The sequence below is a fragment of the Diadema antillarum genome, unplaced genomic scaffold, assembly GCF_040938485.1.
Source record: "Diadema antillarum isolate AM-2024a unplaced genomic scaffold, OU_Dant_1.0 seq00000889_RagTag, whole genome shotgun sequence".
Classification (NCBI taxonomy): Eukaryota; Metazoa; Echinodermata; class Echinoidea; order Diadematoida; family Diadematidae; genus Diadema; species Diadema antillarum.
The window spans coordinates 1188647-1208138 of NW_027271753.1; the positions used below are offsets into that span (position 1 = coordinate 1188647).

Below are 19492 nucleotides of genomic sequence, written 5' to 3' on the forward strand. Positions count from 1 at the left end.
TTGAGCACAGTCAAGGAATATGGAAATTAAAAAATGATTGATTGCGTGTCAGTAAATCAGCAAAATGTGATGTGTCATGGGTATTTAAAACAAGCCAGACTAGTTCAGGACTAAGATGTTTGTGTAATATGCCTTGTTTGCAATTTGTTTTACAGTGCACTCCCATTATAACGAACAAGGTTATAACAAAATTCTGGTTACAACAAAGTAAAAATTCAGGCCGCAACATTATCAGCTCTATGTATTTTTATTGTTTATTTGTTCGGTTATAACGAAATTTTGATATAATGAGAGAAAACTGCCGGTCCGGAGGACTTCGTTATAACGGGAGTCCAATGTATTTGAATACTTGAATTCTACTGATGAAATAGAAGAAATGCACACAAAACTTAAAGGGTGTGTACAGTTCTGGTCGAGGTGAAGATTTAGCTTTTAACATTTTGCGAGATATTCAGAAACCACTCTATGAGATGTCAAATAGCATGCGGTTCTAATGGGTATCAAAAGTTTATTCGATGAAAATCGGTTTTGAAATGGCTGAAATATCCAAAAACAAGGTGAAACAAAGAGATACTAATAAAGTTGGGGCATGTCGCCTTTTATTATTAGCACTTTTTTGGATATCTCAGCCATTTGAAAACCAATTTTCATCAAATAAGCGTTGAATCCTTCTCAAAATTACATGCTCTTTCATATTTCATAAGAGGCTTTTCATTATCTCACTTAGGAATGTTCAAAACATGAATCCCTACCTCAACTAGTACTGTACAGTCCCTTTAACGTTCCATGTCGCTTTGAGTCTTGTAAGTCTTACATTTCTGATCTTTATAAACTGACTTTTGACTGAATGATATACACTTGTAATTGTATCTAAGAGAGGTGGATATTCTAATCTTGTCGAATTTCAGAATTTCACTTCAACATGTAAACATATCTCATCAAGATGGCTGGTCATGATGCAAGTAAAGAAGTCATGTCGACCTTTATTATGAGAGGACACATTCCGATCCAATGAAAAAGGCGTTAGCAGCACCAGGCCCGCAGCACGACGTTGGCTGATATTTCACCACATCACTTCACTCCGACCATCGCACTGCTTCTCACCTGCTCTCACTTATGTGTCGCATGACGGCACAGTGTCTCTATCTCTCCGTCAGCCTCCGCCGGCTCCCGCATATCCCATGATGCAATGCACATGGCATCTCGGCCATGGCTTAGCTGGATGCATCCACAACTGGGGGGACCTGGGGTTTCGTGGATGCATACTGATGTTCATAGGAGCACTGGGGAGCAGGGGGGAGGCCTTACGATGCTTCCTGTGTGTAAATCATTACTGCCCCCCCCCCCCCCCCCCCCCACCCAGATCTTACAATTCTTTCTGTTTAAAGGCATGCTCTGGTCTTGAGAAGTAGAATATTTTTTCTGTTCTGAGAAGAACAGTAGCTCTTCTTTAACTGTGCCTGTGAGTAAAGACGTCACAGGGTGGGTGTGGGGGGGGGGGGGTGCATCCTGGATGTCACCCCGAGAGAGGAGATGATGAAGATGCACTTTTCTAGGATGCACTCCTAGATGCACTCTTCCATCGCACCTGCTGGAGATCAATTTCTAAGCAGGGAACCATGCCACAGATACCGTGTCTTGATAGAGATTTCTGGCGTGTCAACGGAACCCTCCATACCTCCATACCTACAGTAGTGTCATCAACCTTGCCGGATTTCAGTAAAAAACAGCTTGAGACATCACCTGCATTGTCTATCATGCTTTGCATACTTCTGTCATCAGTATATCCATGGTAACCTTGAAGTACGTCTGAGGTCTCGTCATAGCTTTTATGATGTGGCAAAAGAGTACTGTAAAACCAGAAATTCTGGGGTACATTTTGATATTGCCAATTTTGCGAAAGTCACGACTTGCGAAATTAAAATGCATGTCAAAGTTCCTGCCTACACTATATACATTGAATACCAATGGCAATGCGCAAAGATTTCATGCCACAAAAAAGGCCTTGGGCTCCAATTCATGAAAATTTCATGCTGTGAATATCTCTCATTTGTCAGTACTTCATGCTTTGGGAAAAACCATTGGTCATATAATGTAAAGATCAGTTTCATCCTTAATAAGACTCACTATAGGGTATACCATCTGTATTCTACCAAGGAGAGGGCCAATAGTTTGCTAGATGCAGACTGATTCACCTGTTGAGAAATACGGGAGGACACCAGCACAGATTGGGAATGTGAGCCGCTTGCACAGAAACACACTTCTCATAATCCATCACACTGGTATACATGAGGCCATCTATGCACATCAATGTTGATAATGCTTCAAAGTTACACAAACTTCCCCAAATCTTCAGTGATGAAAACACAATACTAGTCAGGACTATTGATCATTGCGCTCATTAATATCTGAGATCCACTGTATTTCCATAATCCCATATCTTGAAGCGCCTCTTAAGGTTTAATTATTTCAGTCTTAAATGTAGGATTTTTATGGAATTTGTTGACTTTTCAGTCTTATTATTGATTCATCATAGCACAATAGCTTTTATTGCACTGAATTCCTTCTTCATTCTGAAATAAACTGATGAATGAAATATCACTGTTTCACTGAAAATGAAATGATGAAGCGTGAATCAGCTGACATAGTTAGTCAAACACATAGGCAATGCTGTGGTCACAACTAATGCTACTCTGCACTGTTATGATTGCCCATTCAACAGTCTATCAATCATGCCCAAACCATAAACACTGCCACCAACTGAGGCCCTCTGGTCTATGGGGTGAGTGAGGAAGAAGATGTGATGAAGGTCATGATTGCTCTTTGGGGCTGGGAAGGAATGGGTCGGAGTAAATGACGTTGGTCTGGAGATTGCTTTGACATTCCACTAGAGAGCAAGATGCCGGTTCATTGCACTGATATGTCATCACATTAAACCAACCTAACCCATGAAATCCTTTAAAAAAATTATCATCTTTGATCATAAAATTGGCAACTCTGAATTTCACTGCATGTCTTACAAAAGATCAGACAAAACTGGCTACACTATTAGCCTATGATAAGCTGGTGGATAGAAAGATCACTACGTTCCAGAGAATAGTTCACATATTTTGATAATCAATCTTGCTTTTGTATAATATAGATAAATAAAATTTCATTGATATTAAATATTGTGATGACAACATACAACTTAAGGAAAAACATGAACCACCAGAAGTAGGTTCATTTATTCTTTTCCCCACCTGTTTCAATTCTTGCGGGAATTTAAAAACTGAGTTTATCATATGCCTTTCTTTCCTTCACTATCAATATTTAGTCTATCCATCTATTGAGAAGGCTAACTTCCATGCAGATATATCTTGACAGACATGCTTGTCAGCAAATACATTTGGTCAAAGTTGAAAATAGAGTGCAGTTATGGATTGCATTATTCCAGACTATATGTTTCCTTTACAAGTATTATTTGCAAGTCAAAGGCAGACATAAGTTTAAATACATCATCTCTTAATCACACACACAGCATACAAACATTTGATGATGTAATATATTGTAACAAACAGTGATCATATTACCTTGCACTGAAAGTCACTAGCCTGTGATCTTGGCCTATCATTTCAATAGTGCAATGCATACATTTTGGACAGTAATCAATAATGGTGGTAGAATTATGGCGCTGCCTTAAGGAATATTATTATTGATGATCATACAGTAACCCTTGAAAGCAGAACTGTAATTTTGGGGGCTTGGGGGAGGGGGAATCGCAACTAAAGATGATCTTTAAAGTGGCTGAAATTCTACACTCACAGACAGCCAGACATGTTGCAGGCAGCAAAAGCGAAAACAATACCACTCGATGGCGTCAGAGCAACATCAGGTCGAGCTCCTACCTAACATTCCCCCACCCCCACTACCCTCATACTCCGTCTCTCGCTATTTCTCTGTCTGTCCGTCTGTCTGTCTGCATTATCTTTCTGTACTCTATCTCTTCTCTGGTCTATTGATCCATATATCATTTTGACTTTGCTCTCTTTCCCTATCTCTCTATAACTATCAGTCACCATATGTTCTCATATCTACTGACTATCGATATATAGATCTATCTATCTAACCATCTGCATATTTATCTATCTATCCACCCATATATCTAAATATCTGTTCATCAATCTATCTCTCTATCTATATATCTATCCATCTATCTCTCTATCTCTATCTACCTTTTTTATCTATCTATCTCTATGTATCTATCTCTATCCATCAATCTATCTCTTTATCTTTCTATCTATCCACTATCTCTCTCTATCCATCAATCTATCTTTTTATCTTTCTACCTGTCTATCCATCTATCTCTCTATCCATCAATCTATTTCTTTATATTTCTATCTATCCAGCTATCTCTCTCTCTATCCATCAATCTATCTCTTCACCTTTTTATCGATATATCCACCTATCTCTCTATCCAACAATCTATCTCTTTATCTTTCTATCTATCCATCTATTTCTCTCCATCCATCAATCTATCTCTTTATCTTTCTATCTATCCATCTATTTCTCTCCATCCATCAATCTATCTCTTTATCTTTCTATCTATCAATCTCTCCATCTATCTCTCTAGGTATCTATCTGTCTCTCCATCTATCTATCTATTTACATCATCACACCTGTAAAGATTCTATTGGCATACATGATAGTTTTGCTGCCAACATGGTGTCCTATATAATCAACCAGCTTTGCATCTTTCCCAGAACGTGAAAAGTGCTTTGACTCCACAAGATATCCTTGGCGTGTGAGTTTCACTTTCAGGAAATGATTTCACACTCATATTGCACTTCCTTAAACATACTGTAAATAATCACAGTGGCTTTTATCACAGGTGTATGTTTAACTACAAATACTGTATTACATTACTCCTTCCTTCTACAAGGTACCATTGAAAAGGAAACTGCTCTGTAACCTTTTTTTAAATCTCATGATAACATTAAGGTACTAAAATCTCAAATTGATAAGTTTGAAACATATTGTGTTCCTTCTTTTTCCTCCCTATTCCGAAGGTAGTGACTGCTGAAACATTTTCAAATCTTAGCACACTCCAAACTATCTTCAAGAACCACAGGCTCTGATATCAGTTTCACTGCACAATGCACTGGTTTATAATTTCCCTGAATAACTCTTCAGTCTTGCATTGATTAGTTTTGCACTCTTACTTTCTATTGTACAATATAAAAGTAAATGAAGGCTAAGTTACAAACGAGGTAAAATCTAATAGCATCAATTTGTCTCAGTCTGTACAAGTGGATATAATTAATCATGACTAGTTACAGAATAACCATGTATTAGAAATATGTTATTGACAATAGTTGGTGCATTGACAGCACTGCGACATATGACAAGATATTGGTGTCTATGTCAAATACTGTATATATGCTATATATTACACGAGTCTAATTTTTTGCACATTGACTTCCAAAAAGTTTTGCAAGTGGTTAAATTCGCGATTGTGGAGTACAGTACCGAATGGAGAAATGTATGTGTGCATGTCACATTCTGGTCAGGGTCAGAGTTAATAATTTCGCATGTTTTTAAATTTGCAAATAGCATCCGAAAATAAAGACCTCACAAAATATTTGGCGTAAACAGCATGAACATGTGGGCACAGAGAGTTGTTTTGTTTTTGTGTTAACCAGAAATGTAAGCCTAGCACACTAGATATGCCAGAAAGAGAGGAAAAAGAGACAGCAAGATGCATTTATACTGGATATGAACTGCCATGGGGGAAAAAAATGTTGTCTTAAGATTGTAAGATGGAGACATCTTCCCTCTTCCAGAAGTTACATAAATCAATTAACCAATTATCTACAAGATTCTCAAATTCCTACTGGCTTTTTACCAGATCATTAGAGTCAATAGATTAAATGAAAGTACCATTGTGCTATTCTAATGAGGCATTTCATATGAAGAATGTGAACCTTCTGAGCGGAGGTACCCAGGACACTAATAATATCTTTTAATCAATCTTTATTGCAGTATGCCACAAAGTGAAGGGTATTGATTTTTCATGAAAATCAAATCATGCTCTAACTTGCAAGTCAAACTGACAAACTGAAGATATATTTTGTTATTGACAATCCAATCCAATGTTAAACTCAGTAGTTGAACACTGCCATGTGGCAATACTCTCTACAGATCGAATGTTGTCACATCACATACAACCACCATAGATACCTCATGTATCATCCCAGATCATAACATGTGACTTGGCACATGATCAACGAGGCAACACTCCTAGACAGGTCTGTGTACCATGGGATTGGGGGAGGAAGGAGGGAGGGGGGAGGGGATAAGGGAGGGGTTTTTGGCTGGTCTGAAACGTGATGACAGCAAGACTTCGCACACCGCCACGGCTGTGCAAGCTGATGGGGAGGAGACGGACTGCTGGTTGATGCAATGTCATCATCTACAAATCTACTGGTAGTCTCTGCTCCTCAGTCTATTAATGTATGCTAACATATCGTTGTGTGTTGAGGAGACAACAGTATGACTATACTTTTTCTTTAACCTACACACGCAGTAATGAGGGTGCGTGCTGAGATGTGTTATGGTGTTGAGCGACCTTTCATTTAAGGAGCAACATCAGTAATTGTGGCATACAGCAACAATAATACAATACTGTATGTAGTGATGCAATATCGATTACAAGTGGTGTTGAATATAATCTCCACTCGTGCTGCTAGATTCAATGTCATCCTGCAAGATTCTTTCATCGACTTGGCTGCCATACATTTTATGAGCTTCCAGCGCGATATGTATTGGTACACGACCAAGGCTGCATTTACATTTTGTATCACCATTCCCAATGTTCGAAACATGTTTCAATACCCACTACCAAAACATGTTTGCAAAGGCCTTTCTGATCGCTTTTCTTGAGTTGTTGCATTTATCACCTCCATCATGAATTGAGAGGAAGGCCTTGTCACTGCACAGCTCCATGGTGCTGTTTGACCCGAGGAGTAGAGATGTGTAGTTGGCAGTGGTTAGTGTGGACAGGTCTGAGCTATAAACACATTCCAAAAACACTTTGCATTTCTGGCTTACACGCATTTGCAAATCGCACTTTTTTGGCATTTCAGAAACGTGTTTCTATCCCCATAATCAAAACAGCTTTGCGTTTATCAACCGCCCGAATCTCCCTGAATGTTGTTAGGAAACCTTAATTCTATGCCAGAAGTGAGATGATAAACGCGCCCTAAGATGGAACTACTAACGTCACCAATCACTTTAAAACACTGGTAATTCTGGAAATTAAAAAAAAAAAATGAAACTAAATTGATCAGATAAAACTTCTGATACTAATGAAATCCTTATTCATTAATCTTAATTTGAAGAATTCACCCTACATGATTTTTTTTCTTGTTTCTGGTTTGACTAATGCAAGAATATGGGTAACATATTGGAAACAAATATCAAAATAATGGGTTGATGATGATGATTGTGAAAGAAATGAGATTGGTATATTTACATATACAGATCAGAAATCCATGTCAGCATCCCGCCTAGCTGCAGCCTCTGCCTATCAGGTCTCTACTCCAGCGGATTTGGCCCTGGCTCGTTCAGCTGCATCAAAGAACCACACTGTGATGGCATACCTGGGGGGAGAGAAAAAATATATACACAAAGAGATTGATAGATAAATATATAGATGTAGATTGATAGATAAATAGATAGATGTAGATTGATAGATAAATAGATGTAGATTAATAGATAAATAGATAGATGGATGAATGGAGGGATAGATGGATACATAATGTGACCCGCTACAACAAAAGGATCCGAAAGTCGAGGGAGGACAATTTTCTGAAAACGACATGACATTATTCCCTTGCTCTTCCACTTTAATTTCATATATAACATGACTTATGAAAGTACTCCGTTGCAGAGATATCAATGATTTTATTAACGCATATCGAGTGGTTTATGAAAACAGCGTTTCGAGTAAACCGCCTTCAAAGTTTTCCTTCTGACGCTATCATGACCAAGGGGAGACAAGACAGTCTTCCCAGCTTGACAATAGAAGGTATGCTCTTTAATAGCAACCTCCACGTTGTTCATTCAAGCTTAGCGCCAGCGGTCTACCCACGACCAATCGGTAAGTAAGATGCCACGCACTGACCAATAAGATCACTCCTTCGTTGTTAGGGGCGGAGTCTAGCTAAGGGCTGAATCCAAATCTTCGGACACGTTTCTGTTCCGTGGAACATGTTGAAAGTCGGAAAATCATGGCCAAGAAAAATGCTATTTTCTTGCCTTTCCTTTGACCATTTAGAGTCGAAATTTCGGCAGATGATAGATGATACATTAGACTACAAAATTATGCAAAAAACAGAAAACCGATAGTTTTGACCGATTTTGATGATCAGACTACAAACTTGATTTTCTTGGCTCAGCCATCAGCGACTTTAGGATCCTTTTGTTGTAGCGGGTCACATATTGTTAAACCAGAAGTTTTGGCATGCATGGAACTTTTGCAAATTTCACAAGGAGTTAAGCTTTGCAAAAGTTCAACAAATCCCTATATTACTGGTACAAGTAGTATACTCATAATTTTTTCATGGTATGTAATTCGCACAAATTGCATGATGTGAATGTTTCTGGTTTTACAGTAGACAGATTGCTGGACAGATAGATGGATGGATGGATGGATGGCTGGATGGATTGATAGATAGATAAGAGAGATAAACAGAGAGAAGGGTGAAAGAAATGGAAACAGAGAAGAGATATGTTATAATCATAGTCGTGGCCATACTACAACAGCACTGTATGATAAATCAGCCATATAGGCAGCATTATGCAGTGGTAACAGGAAGAGAAAATCAACATAGAAGTCAATGTGATTATGTTCATACATACATGTACGCTAATAATCTACCAACTGTTGTAACCAAGGTACTGCACTGTTGAGATATAAACTTTTTTCTCCTATATGGGAGGGCAGCGAGTTTTGCAGATTTGGGTCACATTCAAACATCAATCATGGATCAAACTGCGAAGGGGTCACTTGTGCAAGTTTTGTTATTGTTGAACAAGCCAAGAGAGTGAGAGAGACCACACAGACGCATCCTGAAACCATCAAATGGTCATAAATGCCATTGTGTATAAAAGAAAAAAACGGGGAGGAATTGTAAAATACGTAACATTCACATAGAATGATCTTTGAACAGTATCACTGAGTGATGGTTCCCCCTCATCATGTGGCGTATATCAACAAACTCCCGCCCCATGTAAACCCAGAAATGAAGTTGAGAAGGTAGGAACTAGTTGGCATCCATCCAAGATGACCCAATCTTCAATCCACCTTCTTCGCATCCCAAAAGCCTTCACGCCCTCTCGCAAACAAAGAGGCAACATGTCATTCAATGAACACAATTTTCACACAGACAGGTGGTAACCAAGCTCGACTATCACCGAGATCTCCGCCTCCCTCCTCTGACATGTTCAGATTACATGCCTCAATTTGTTACAAACAAAAGACAGTGATACCTACTGAGGCAGAGCAGTTACAAGAAATAAAATAAAAGGACCAATCCAGGGTCCATGTTTCACAGCTAGCTAACTTGAGGCAGCTTCGAATCGTCTCACAAACCATGTGAGCTTTGAGACGGCTCTAGCTAGCAGAACTTCATTCAGACCCAGATCACCATTAGTTCATCCTGTCATTATCTTTCTAATCTCTGATGTTGGAGAAGCCATTATTGTACAATACATGAGCAAATAATTTGCATTCTTTGTTTCAGTTTCCATGGTGTCTTGTTTCAAAGATACACGAATACAGACTGACTTTTAAAAAAATGCATAAACATGAATCACCTTCAACAACTGCATTCTACATTTTCCTTTTCTCTTCTACATTGGAATTGACAGGATATCTCCTGATGAAGGTCTAGATAACAACAAAACAACAAAAACAAAATTATATGTTCACTGACGATTACAAGAAGCCAGACTACATTTGGTTTCTACTAGCTAACCATGGCACCAGTCATCTTTGAGCTTGCCTTAGTGGCCTCAAACCATGCCCAGAAGTGGTCCATTACCTAGGGGTCAGTAAGACTGGCATCTCATCCTCTTCAAGATTGTCCTAACCGTAGCCCTACTGTAAAACGAGGAATGTTCACATGCATTTTAATTCCGCGAATTTTGCGAGAGCCAAGATTCGCAAAATTAAAATGCACGCAAAAGTTGTTGTCTACACTATATGCATTGAATGTTAGAGGCAACTCCTGAAAATGTCATGCCGCGAAAAAGGCCGTTGGCTCCAATTTGCAAAAATTTCGTGCCGCAAAAATATTGTGTTTTACAGTAAGTCCACTCCTCATAATGTCAAACAAGGGTCTGGGCCATGCTGTATGGATCACATATTAAGGGATACTAGCATTGCGAATGCCATTAATTTTGGGAAAACATTAAACTCTCCTTCAGCCATCAGATGCTCATGAAGGAATTTCTGAGATTAACCCATTGAAGGCTAGTCCAGAGTATACTTTGGCAGGTGTCTGGGGTGTCTGGGATGTGTGTTATACCATATGTGACCGTGCACCTCAAAACGAACATAAAGTCGCACATACTGATTTTGCGTGAGGACTGAAAATAAGTGAAATGGGTCAACCTAGCCGAACTTGATTTTTTCATATTTTCTGAAAGAGCGGGGTCTTCTTTTACATTATGCTAAAATTTGGTATCATAAAACGGGCAGGAAAGTGTGTTTTTTAGCAGCTTATCTCGAACATTTTTGGTAGAATAGTGTAATTAGGTGTGTCTTTAGAATCCCTTTTTCATTTCTGAAAAACCTTGTCCACACTCTGAATTCACTTTTAACTCTAATAACTTTTGAAAGGATAGTGCTACTGCTTTGAAAGTTGGCATTAATTATGGACAGAATGTGTTAATGAGGCATGCTTAATTTCAGTTTAATCTGATAATCCCTTCATTGTTGTTACTCTGGTGGTTTACTTCCTGTTTTTTGTCCCATTCATCTCACAGCCAGCACGGTTTGGTAAAGATTAAGCGCTTGAATAGACACTGCACTTCAGAGCCTCTTTTCTCAGTTCACACTTTTCCTGAGTTTGTGCTTTCTTTCCAATATTTAGATAGGTTAGGAGAGTCCATTTGATTTGAGTTATACATCATTTTAAAGCTTAAAGTCCGCTCTTTCAGAATATGGTCTTAACTAAAAATTCATGTCTGGCGACTTTTTGTTTGTTTTGAGGTGCAGGGTCACATATCAGCTCATCCTCAACAGGTTAAGTTGGACGCACCTGGTGGCAAATGCAGGTAGCACTTCATGTGGATTGCGTTTGTCCGACCAGAAGAAGATGAGGCGATTGAAGATCGGGTCAATGTTGGCCACGATGTTCTGGTTCTCTGGGTAGATCTGCAACCGCCCTCCCTGCTTCTGGAGATACACAGAGTACACGAAGATATCAAATTATTAGAACCTATTCTGATACATTCTTTCAACGAGCACATAACACATTTCATGAAAATTCAAGATGTATCCTAAAACAGTTTCCTTTAAAGATCTAAATGTGATACAAGTTAAAGCTGTACAACATTGTCAACTTCTCTTTCTTTGAGATTATTCTATAAACCCAAAACACTGGCTAACTAATTCTTAACTTCACTATGTTACAACCCAAGACAAGCTATCATAAATGTCTGTTGCAATTACTGTATACTCTTGAAATATTCTACACAACTTCATACCTCAAACATACACCAGGCATAAAGTGGCAAATCAAGGTGGTGGTGCTTTTTTAATTAGATTCCCCTTCATATACAGCTTAAAACATCTTTTATTCCAGATCTTAGTTCTCGACACATTACCTAAATTGGTATACTTTGCAATGACAAAGTAAAGTCCCTGATTCAGTCTAATCTCACTTATACAGCTTAAAACATCTTTTATTCCAGATCTTAGTTCTCGACACATTACCTAAATTGGTATACTTTGCAATGACAAAGTAAAGTCCCTGATTCAGTCTAATCTCACTCTATTTTCTCAAATCTGGTGATCTCCTAAGTAGTCTAATGTTTGTTTAACTGCTGTTTTACACTCAATATATCACAAATATGCATGGTTACATCACGGTATTGTGATGTCTCACATTTTAACACATATAATAACTAATATTTTAGTTCTTCCCAAGAGAAAAATCATACATCGTTAGACCACAGCTTATGACACTTTTTAAAATGAAATATCACTTTGATGCAAAATAACAAGAAAATCCCACCAGTGGCAAGGCAACATAGAAACAATTAAATTTCTGCATTCAATTGCTTGGGAACCCTTTTGTTCTGCTTGGAAAACATTCTCAGAGTGTATTTGACTACTTATTTGAGAATATAACACCGTACCAGATACATCCTGTACTGATATGAAGCCAAAACAATCAAACTGCATGTAAACAATTCATTCAACATAAATGGAAAGAGAAGGCAACAGAAAACAAATATTGCATGGCCAAGGTTTTGCACGTAGGCCAGGGACACGACAATATCTCCCCCCCCCCAAAAAAAAAAAAAATAACTGCTTTGATCCCATTCACATTTCAGAGTGTAATTATTTGCACTGTGCTTCACAGACCTAACTCAATAGGAAGCCACAAAAACTGTGTCACTAATGCTAGCACTATCATCATTCAAAGGCATTTTTGATGAACAATAATACTGCTTTGGTACTTTTGTACAACATCATTTAAGATAAATGCATGTACACACATTGACAATGATCATAGTGTGTGGTGAACAGAAGGGGGAAGAAAAGAAGAGAAGGGGGTAGGGAAGGGGAACAAGTTATTTCTTGGTTTATCGCCAGGTAAACCCCGGAGCTCTGAAGTCAAAGAACTGTTCCACTATAAATCCTGCTTCTTTTGCTCTCACCCTCACAGCTATGGAGATGACAAAAAGAACATCTCTTGTGTTGACTTTTGAAAAGGATGCTTCTATCTGCACTTGGTAGCACTTCGTACAGTTACATGAATCAATACCAAAAGTGAAATCCGATCCACAACTTGAATCAAATTCAACAGATTTAGTAGTATTGTACAACTAGAAAAATGGTCTTTTACTTGGCCATGCATATGCGACTATAAACACACATTCATAAGCAACGTAAGTCAGTGTGCATACATTATGCGGCAACCAATGACAGTATTTTAAGAGAATGCTTTGATTTGTGCATTGTAATTTTGCTGCAGTTTTTTTTTTAGACATTCAGAAAGCAGGAAAAGCCAAGGTGACTCTTTACCAATATTCTTACTAACCCCACACAGTGAATCATATCTTATACCACAACAGAAAATTTTACAAACGCACCACACACCCACATACAGTGTACCCACACACCCACAAAAAAAAACAACAACAACCAACAACAACAACAACAACCAACAACACCACTTTGGAAATGTGACATTGTGCCTGGGGCCTACTCTAGCATCCTGGGGTTGATCAATTATGAAGAAAATTCATATTTCCTTTTCAGACCTACCAATGCAAGAACAAAACATCACAAAACATGTTAGACCTATAAATTCAATTGTATCATTGCCAGATATCGCTATACATTCTCCTTGAGAAAAGACCTTCAGTCATGAAATCTTATAAACTTTACCAAGGACAATGCAGTAAAGGTAAATTCAAAGAATGTTACTGGTTGTGAAACTCCTGCCTTCAAGGACCCGCACAAGCAGCTATCAAATATCCTGATTCTTCTATAATAGTACTAGCAAACCAAGAAAGAGCTATTTTAGGAAATCTAGACTCGAGTTGTTTTCACCTGGGTATCCCAGCCTTTGTTGAGGTAGTAAATACATGTGATACAGCGACCGTCCGCATTGGGGTTGTCGATGTGCTTCACATACTGTGTGCCATTGCCAGGGTAACATGCGACCATTGCCTGAAAGCAGAGAAAAGAAACTAGAAGTGAATCTCAGCAAATTTGTACAAATACATATTGATATTATTTAAAGAATGCCAAAGACATGTTGATAAGAATGCCAAATACAAGCCAACAGATGGACACAAAATGCTATAGATGTATTTGAGCTGATTATCTTGCGCATTGAGCTGAATATCTTGTACATTGTGCTAATTTCATTTCCTGTCCTCTTGACACTATTTTAAAATTTAATTCAGATCAAAATGTATCTCATTTTTCAAAAGAATACAAATTAAAAGTATATAGAGATGAAATGACAATGGAGTAATAACAATAATAATGATCAGGTCTTCTTTATCCAGGGTAGTCTCTTCAGTATTGCCACTGTTTTACCAGAGGGCCCTGCCATTATTATTACCCTAGCATTGTCAGGTACCCATCTATACACCTGAGACAAGAGGGACATGGTGGGTAAAAACATCTTGTCCAAGGACGTGAGCACTGGGCGGTAATCGAACTCGGGTCCTCCAATTTGGAGTCAGGAGTATAATCCTCAATTACCACAGCACCCCCACTGTGACATCAATTTGCAAATATCACTCTTTTGAAGTAAATATGCTTGCCATTAAGTAATAAAAGGTAAAATTAAAACATGTTCAGTTCAACAACAACAACAAAGAAAGAAATATAAAAAACAGTAAAATATACTATATAAAGATATCACGATTATACTATCAATAATTCCATATTTAATTCGAATACAATGTAATTCTTATTTACATCATATTTCACTGAAAAACATTTCATTGGAATATGATGACAAAGAAATAAAGTGTTCAAGTTTTGTTATTATCATTGCTTTCCAAATGAATTTCATGCTGTGTACACTAACAATTTTTTTCAACTTAATACCTAGTGTACATTTGACAATAACATCAGCCTTGAAATTCACTAATGAGCAAACAATTTTTGAAGGAAACTATTGAGATACCTTAGTTAAATACAAAAAAAAAAAATCAACACACAAAAAATGTTAATTTAAGCAAGAGAAACACTCCTCTTTACATCGTACAAAGGTATAAATACACAATAGATTAAAAATCAAAATAATCAAATGAATACAATATAATGTACACTTAGTCTTATACTGTTATCCATCCGACATCTTCTTATGCTAAAAGATGTCATATAAAGCATTCAAAGATTTCTCAGCAACACATAAAATGTATTAAACGCAAAGGCTATTTGATATGAAATACCATAATAAACAACAACTGCTGATTTTTGAAGAGCTACAATGTATCAGCTTAAGAAATTCAAGACTGACAATGATCAATCAGAAAAATATCATGTACATCTCAAGATATCACAATCTAGGTAAACATCTGATATTTCTAAATAACTTTAAAATTAGGACACAATTTGGCAAAACAGTTTGACAACCAAAAGTATGAAATATGAATACTACCAGTCTGACTCACAGTCAAAACAACTTCTACTTAAAAAAGAAAACAATTAGGATTAATCTTATTGAGGCATATTCCTTTTTTTGACCTACCAATGGCCATGAACTGCTGTGCATTAGATTCGAGATGGTTGTTACTTCACTTACAGATACCATTCATGAATCAGATCTTTGTTTTGAGATTTGATAGTGGTGTCAGAGGGTTCCCACACACTTTGTGTACCACCAACACCCTTTCCCCAAATATTCCCAGCACATTTGCATCTCATTAACATATGCCTACGTGCAGTAGGCAGTGTAGGACTCGCAGTCTGTTCGTTGACCCCATGCCAAGCAGGCTCCCTCTAGTGAGTGAGGTAGTCTACCTCCAGACCCCAACATGACTCAGCCAAAAACAAGCTGCACTGACCTGGTTCACTGAAACTTGAAAGTGAGTTTCTATTTTAATTTACAAGGTCTTTCAAACAGATTTAATACCACATTCTATTCTGAGAGCACTACAATTCTTGAACTGAAGAGAATGAAAAGACTTCTGCCATCAATAAAAAGACCACTGCCATCATTTGGTCACGGTTACTGCCACTGTGTAAATAATGACTAGCACTATAAACACAAAGTCTGGAAGTGGAAGTCTAGGCCAAAACAAAAATAAGGATATGACAGAGAATTATCAAGAGATGGATGTGTGGACAGGGATTGGGATGGGGTAGTCATCCGATATCATCACTACTCCAATACCTCTTGAAATTTGTGGGATCACAAAAAGGCAAGGATGAAAAATGAAGGATCCTAAATCTCAGCTTATCCACTTAATTCTAAATGCCGAGTGATTCAGAATGACATAGTAGATTTATAGTTTGTCAGTGGTAAATGTGCATGATAGGTGGTGACATTGGTCTGGGTTCAAGGCTGGCCTACAGAAACCATATGTACTTCTCAAAACTATACCGCCTCCTCATCGATAAATCACTTTTGTAGTAGCACAACAAGACTAAAGGAGCTGAATATGATATCAAGGAAAATTTGGAAAAAAATACAATTGGGAGAGAGCATGATTGTGTGCCCATTGATAATTTCCGAATGTAACATGATATGAGCAAACACAAGTGGATTTGTCGCTTTCCACAAGGCTTTTCCTCAGACCGACAGATTGAGATGACAAAAAAGGAGGAGGGGGGGGGGGGGCAGTGTGCTCAAAACTATGAAGAAATGATAATGGAGCAAGTTTCTTGTCAAAAGTGAAAACTGCTCAAATCACGCACAATCCAGAACTTTCGAGTCTGGACCAGCCCAGGTGGGACATGGGTAAATAGAAACATGAACTGCAGTTCTTAGCATCCAACTACTATTTTTGGAAGAGCAACAAACGGTACGTGCAGAATTATTGGGTCATCGTACGCTGAACTTCCTGCACGTCGTAACTTTGTTGAGTTATCCTTTTCCTTTAAACCAAACAGTTCCCTCTTCAAGCTTTTTTTTTTTTTTTTTGCCTTGAATTGTTTGATATACTGGTGTGATATTTGAGGATCCTGGTGTGTTTCATCACTCAATGCTGTATGCATTTCTTGACCACATACTTTGAGGTTTTGGAAAGGAGTTGGCTAAAAATAACATCACACTATCACTTTTGTCTGTAACACAATCTCTTCCCACTGCGACTACTTAAAGGAATCCATCACATTGAAATATTTTTATATAAGAAAGAGCTATTTCGATACGATCTATAGGATCTTTGCCTGTTGTCAGTAATATTGACAGGGAGTAAAATCGTTTGTCCTTTTTTCCCCTTCAGACTACTTAAGGTTGCTTCAGGTTAAAGGGATGGTATAGTATTGGTTGAGATGAGGATTCAGATTTTAACTTTTTGCAAGATATCTGCAAACTGTTAATGGATTGTTAAGAGCATACAATTTTAAGAGGAATCAAAGGTCTATTTAATGAAAATTGGTGATGAAACGGCTGAGATATTAAAAAAGTACAACAAAGCAATCCTAAAAAAGGTGGGTCACACCTTTAATTAGGATCACTTTACATGTATTTTGCATATCTTAGCCATTTCAAAACCAATTTTCATCAAACAAACTTGGAATTCCCCATAAAATTATCAAATTAAAAACAATAATGCCAGGTCAAGATTTAAATGATAACAGAATAGGACAGTATTTATATCTACTGCAAAACAGAATTTCACCACAGGGACATTGTAAAAACAGTACTCTGATATAAAGATACACTGTACTGACCATTGTAGGTTGAAACTTTGGCCAAATCCTCAACTTTTCAGATGTCACCTAATACTGGAGTTTTCTTCATACAGTTTTCAAAATAAATCAAAGCAATTATAAAGAACATAACTGAATAACAACTACAGTAACAGCCTACATTTTTGTACCGTTTAAACTTTGACAGATTTTTTCACCCCTAAGATTTATAGCCAGAGCACACATACAACATGCCAGCACCCTTCCCCCTTCCTATAAATGTCAGTTCAACTTTAATGATTACCTCCCTCACCAGTAAATGATCAATGACAGACTCTTTCTGTAATAGCTGCCAGGTACTAAGAATGTAAACATACCGCAACTGTTTGCACACTTTTCCCTCTGAACTTCATGCTTACGTGCTGCCGATGGCGTACACATCAAATTCCGAACACATTTTGAGGGGTCTCATGTACGAAGGTTACAGAATCTAGATAGGTGCACGTACGTTCTTCCAAATTATATTTGTTGAGGCTCTTCATACATTGTCATTAATTTGATTAGGTGATCATTACAAAGGAAGTATTGATGCGTAGCTTCGTTTCTCAGTAGTGTTATTGTTTTCATGCCATTGATAAAGGTATGTACAGTATCTATCACATACTTCACTGACAAGCAATATCAGAAACTGTACATGTATTTCAAAGCAACAATAATTTCTGTGCAAAGTGAGTTTATTTACTACCAATACTGATGATGTAATCAAAACTTTTACTTACTATGGCTTTTACAATTTTGTTACAGTTGTAGATAAGCAATCTTCATTCTATAAAACCTATAGAAGTACAAGAGCTTGGAATAACACAAGACTGAAACAGAAACCATCCATATTTGGGTTAGAACATTTCATTAGGCCATATCCTTGGGCTTTTTAGAGTGGATTGGCATTGGGCAGCAATCAACAGTGAAAACTATGAACTTTCATCATCATGATTTTGCTCCAATAGATGAGTAACTATTGTCATAATGGAAAAAGGAAAAGGATGTGGTAACACATCTCTTTTGGTTAATTGCTGGATGAGATCTGCAAGGAGTGACTTTGACCGATCTTGGAGGCTTGCCAAAACCAAATTAGTCTTTGTAACTAATACTGACGTTTCCATCAAGTGTACATTATAACACTGTTTTTCTTGTTTTACAGTTAGGGGTCTACAAGTTACACATACACATAGCTGTTGTTTGTATTGTTTGTATGATTTCTTTGTATTATGATTTGCTGTTACATGACTACTTGGAAAGAAATTTGATGACTGTACAATTGTTGACAAACAACAAGACGATCAATGGCTTTCAGTCCCTTCTGAAGGAGTTATCTGTTTTATACAATGTAGATAGCACAAAATGCAACCTGCAACTGATTGCTCCACATCAAAGAGCATCATGTTATGTACAATTGTACATGTTTTAGTAAAACATTTGTGAAGCAAAAATGATAACAGCCATTAAAAGCACTGGAATTAATTATTTTTCTTATCTTTTTTTTCTAATAAACTGAATGAGAGGAAGTGGTTCATGCTAACGTCAATACAAAATGTTATGCATACTGTACATATAATATACAAGCATGCCCACACAAGTAGTTATTTCAATGAGAGAAACAAATATTGCACAGGAGACCTGTCACCATGTCTTCCCTGATAAAGTCACTGAACATAAAGTTGAGAAAAATACATGTAAATTGATTTTTAAAAGAAATAAGAACTATTAAGATTTATTCAAAAATTTTACAGTCTGATATTCCAACAACCTACACTCTAAATCTCTAAAATTCATACAAATTTCAATATCATGACATTACTTCTTGTTCTTCAAGCATATTGTCTTGACACTCTT

General features: G+C 37.4%; 1 protein-coding gene across 1 annotated transcript in view; it reads right to left on the minus strand.

Annotated features, from left to right (window-relative positions):
- The window catches only part of LOC139740858 (egl nine homolog 1-like), a 42554-nt gene that overhangs the window by 12510 nt on the left and 10552 nt on the right, over window positions 1–19492 (minus strand). Inside the window, exons 2-4 of the mRNA XM_071651439.1 lie at window positions 13832–13951; window positions 11307–11443; window positions 7514–7640 (exon numbers count right to left, since the gene is read on the minus strand). Coding sequence (XP_071507540.1) covers window positions 7568–7640; window positions 11307–11443; window positions 13832–13951 — 330 coding nt within the window. The 3' untranslated portion in view covers window positions 7514–7567. The remainder of the gene's footprint in view (window positions 1–7513; window positions 7641–11306; window positions 11444–13831; window positions 13952–19492) is intronic.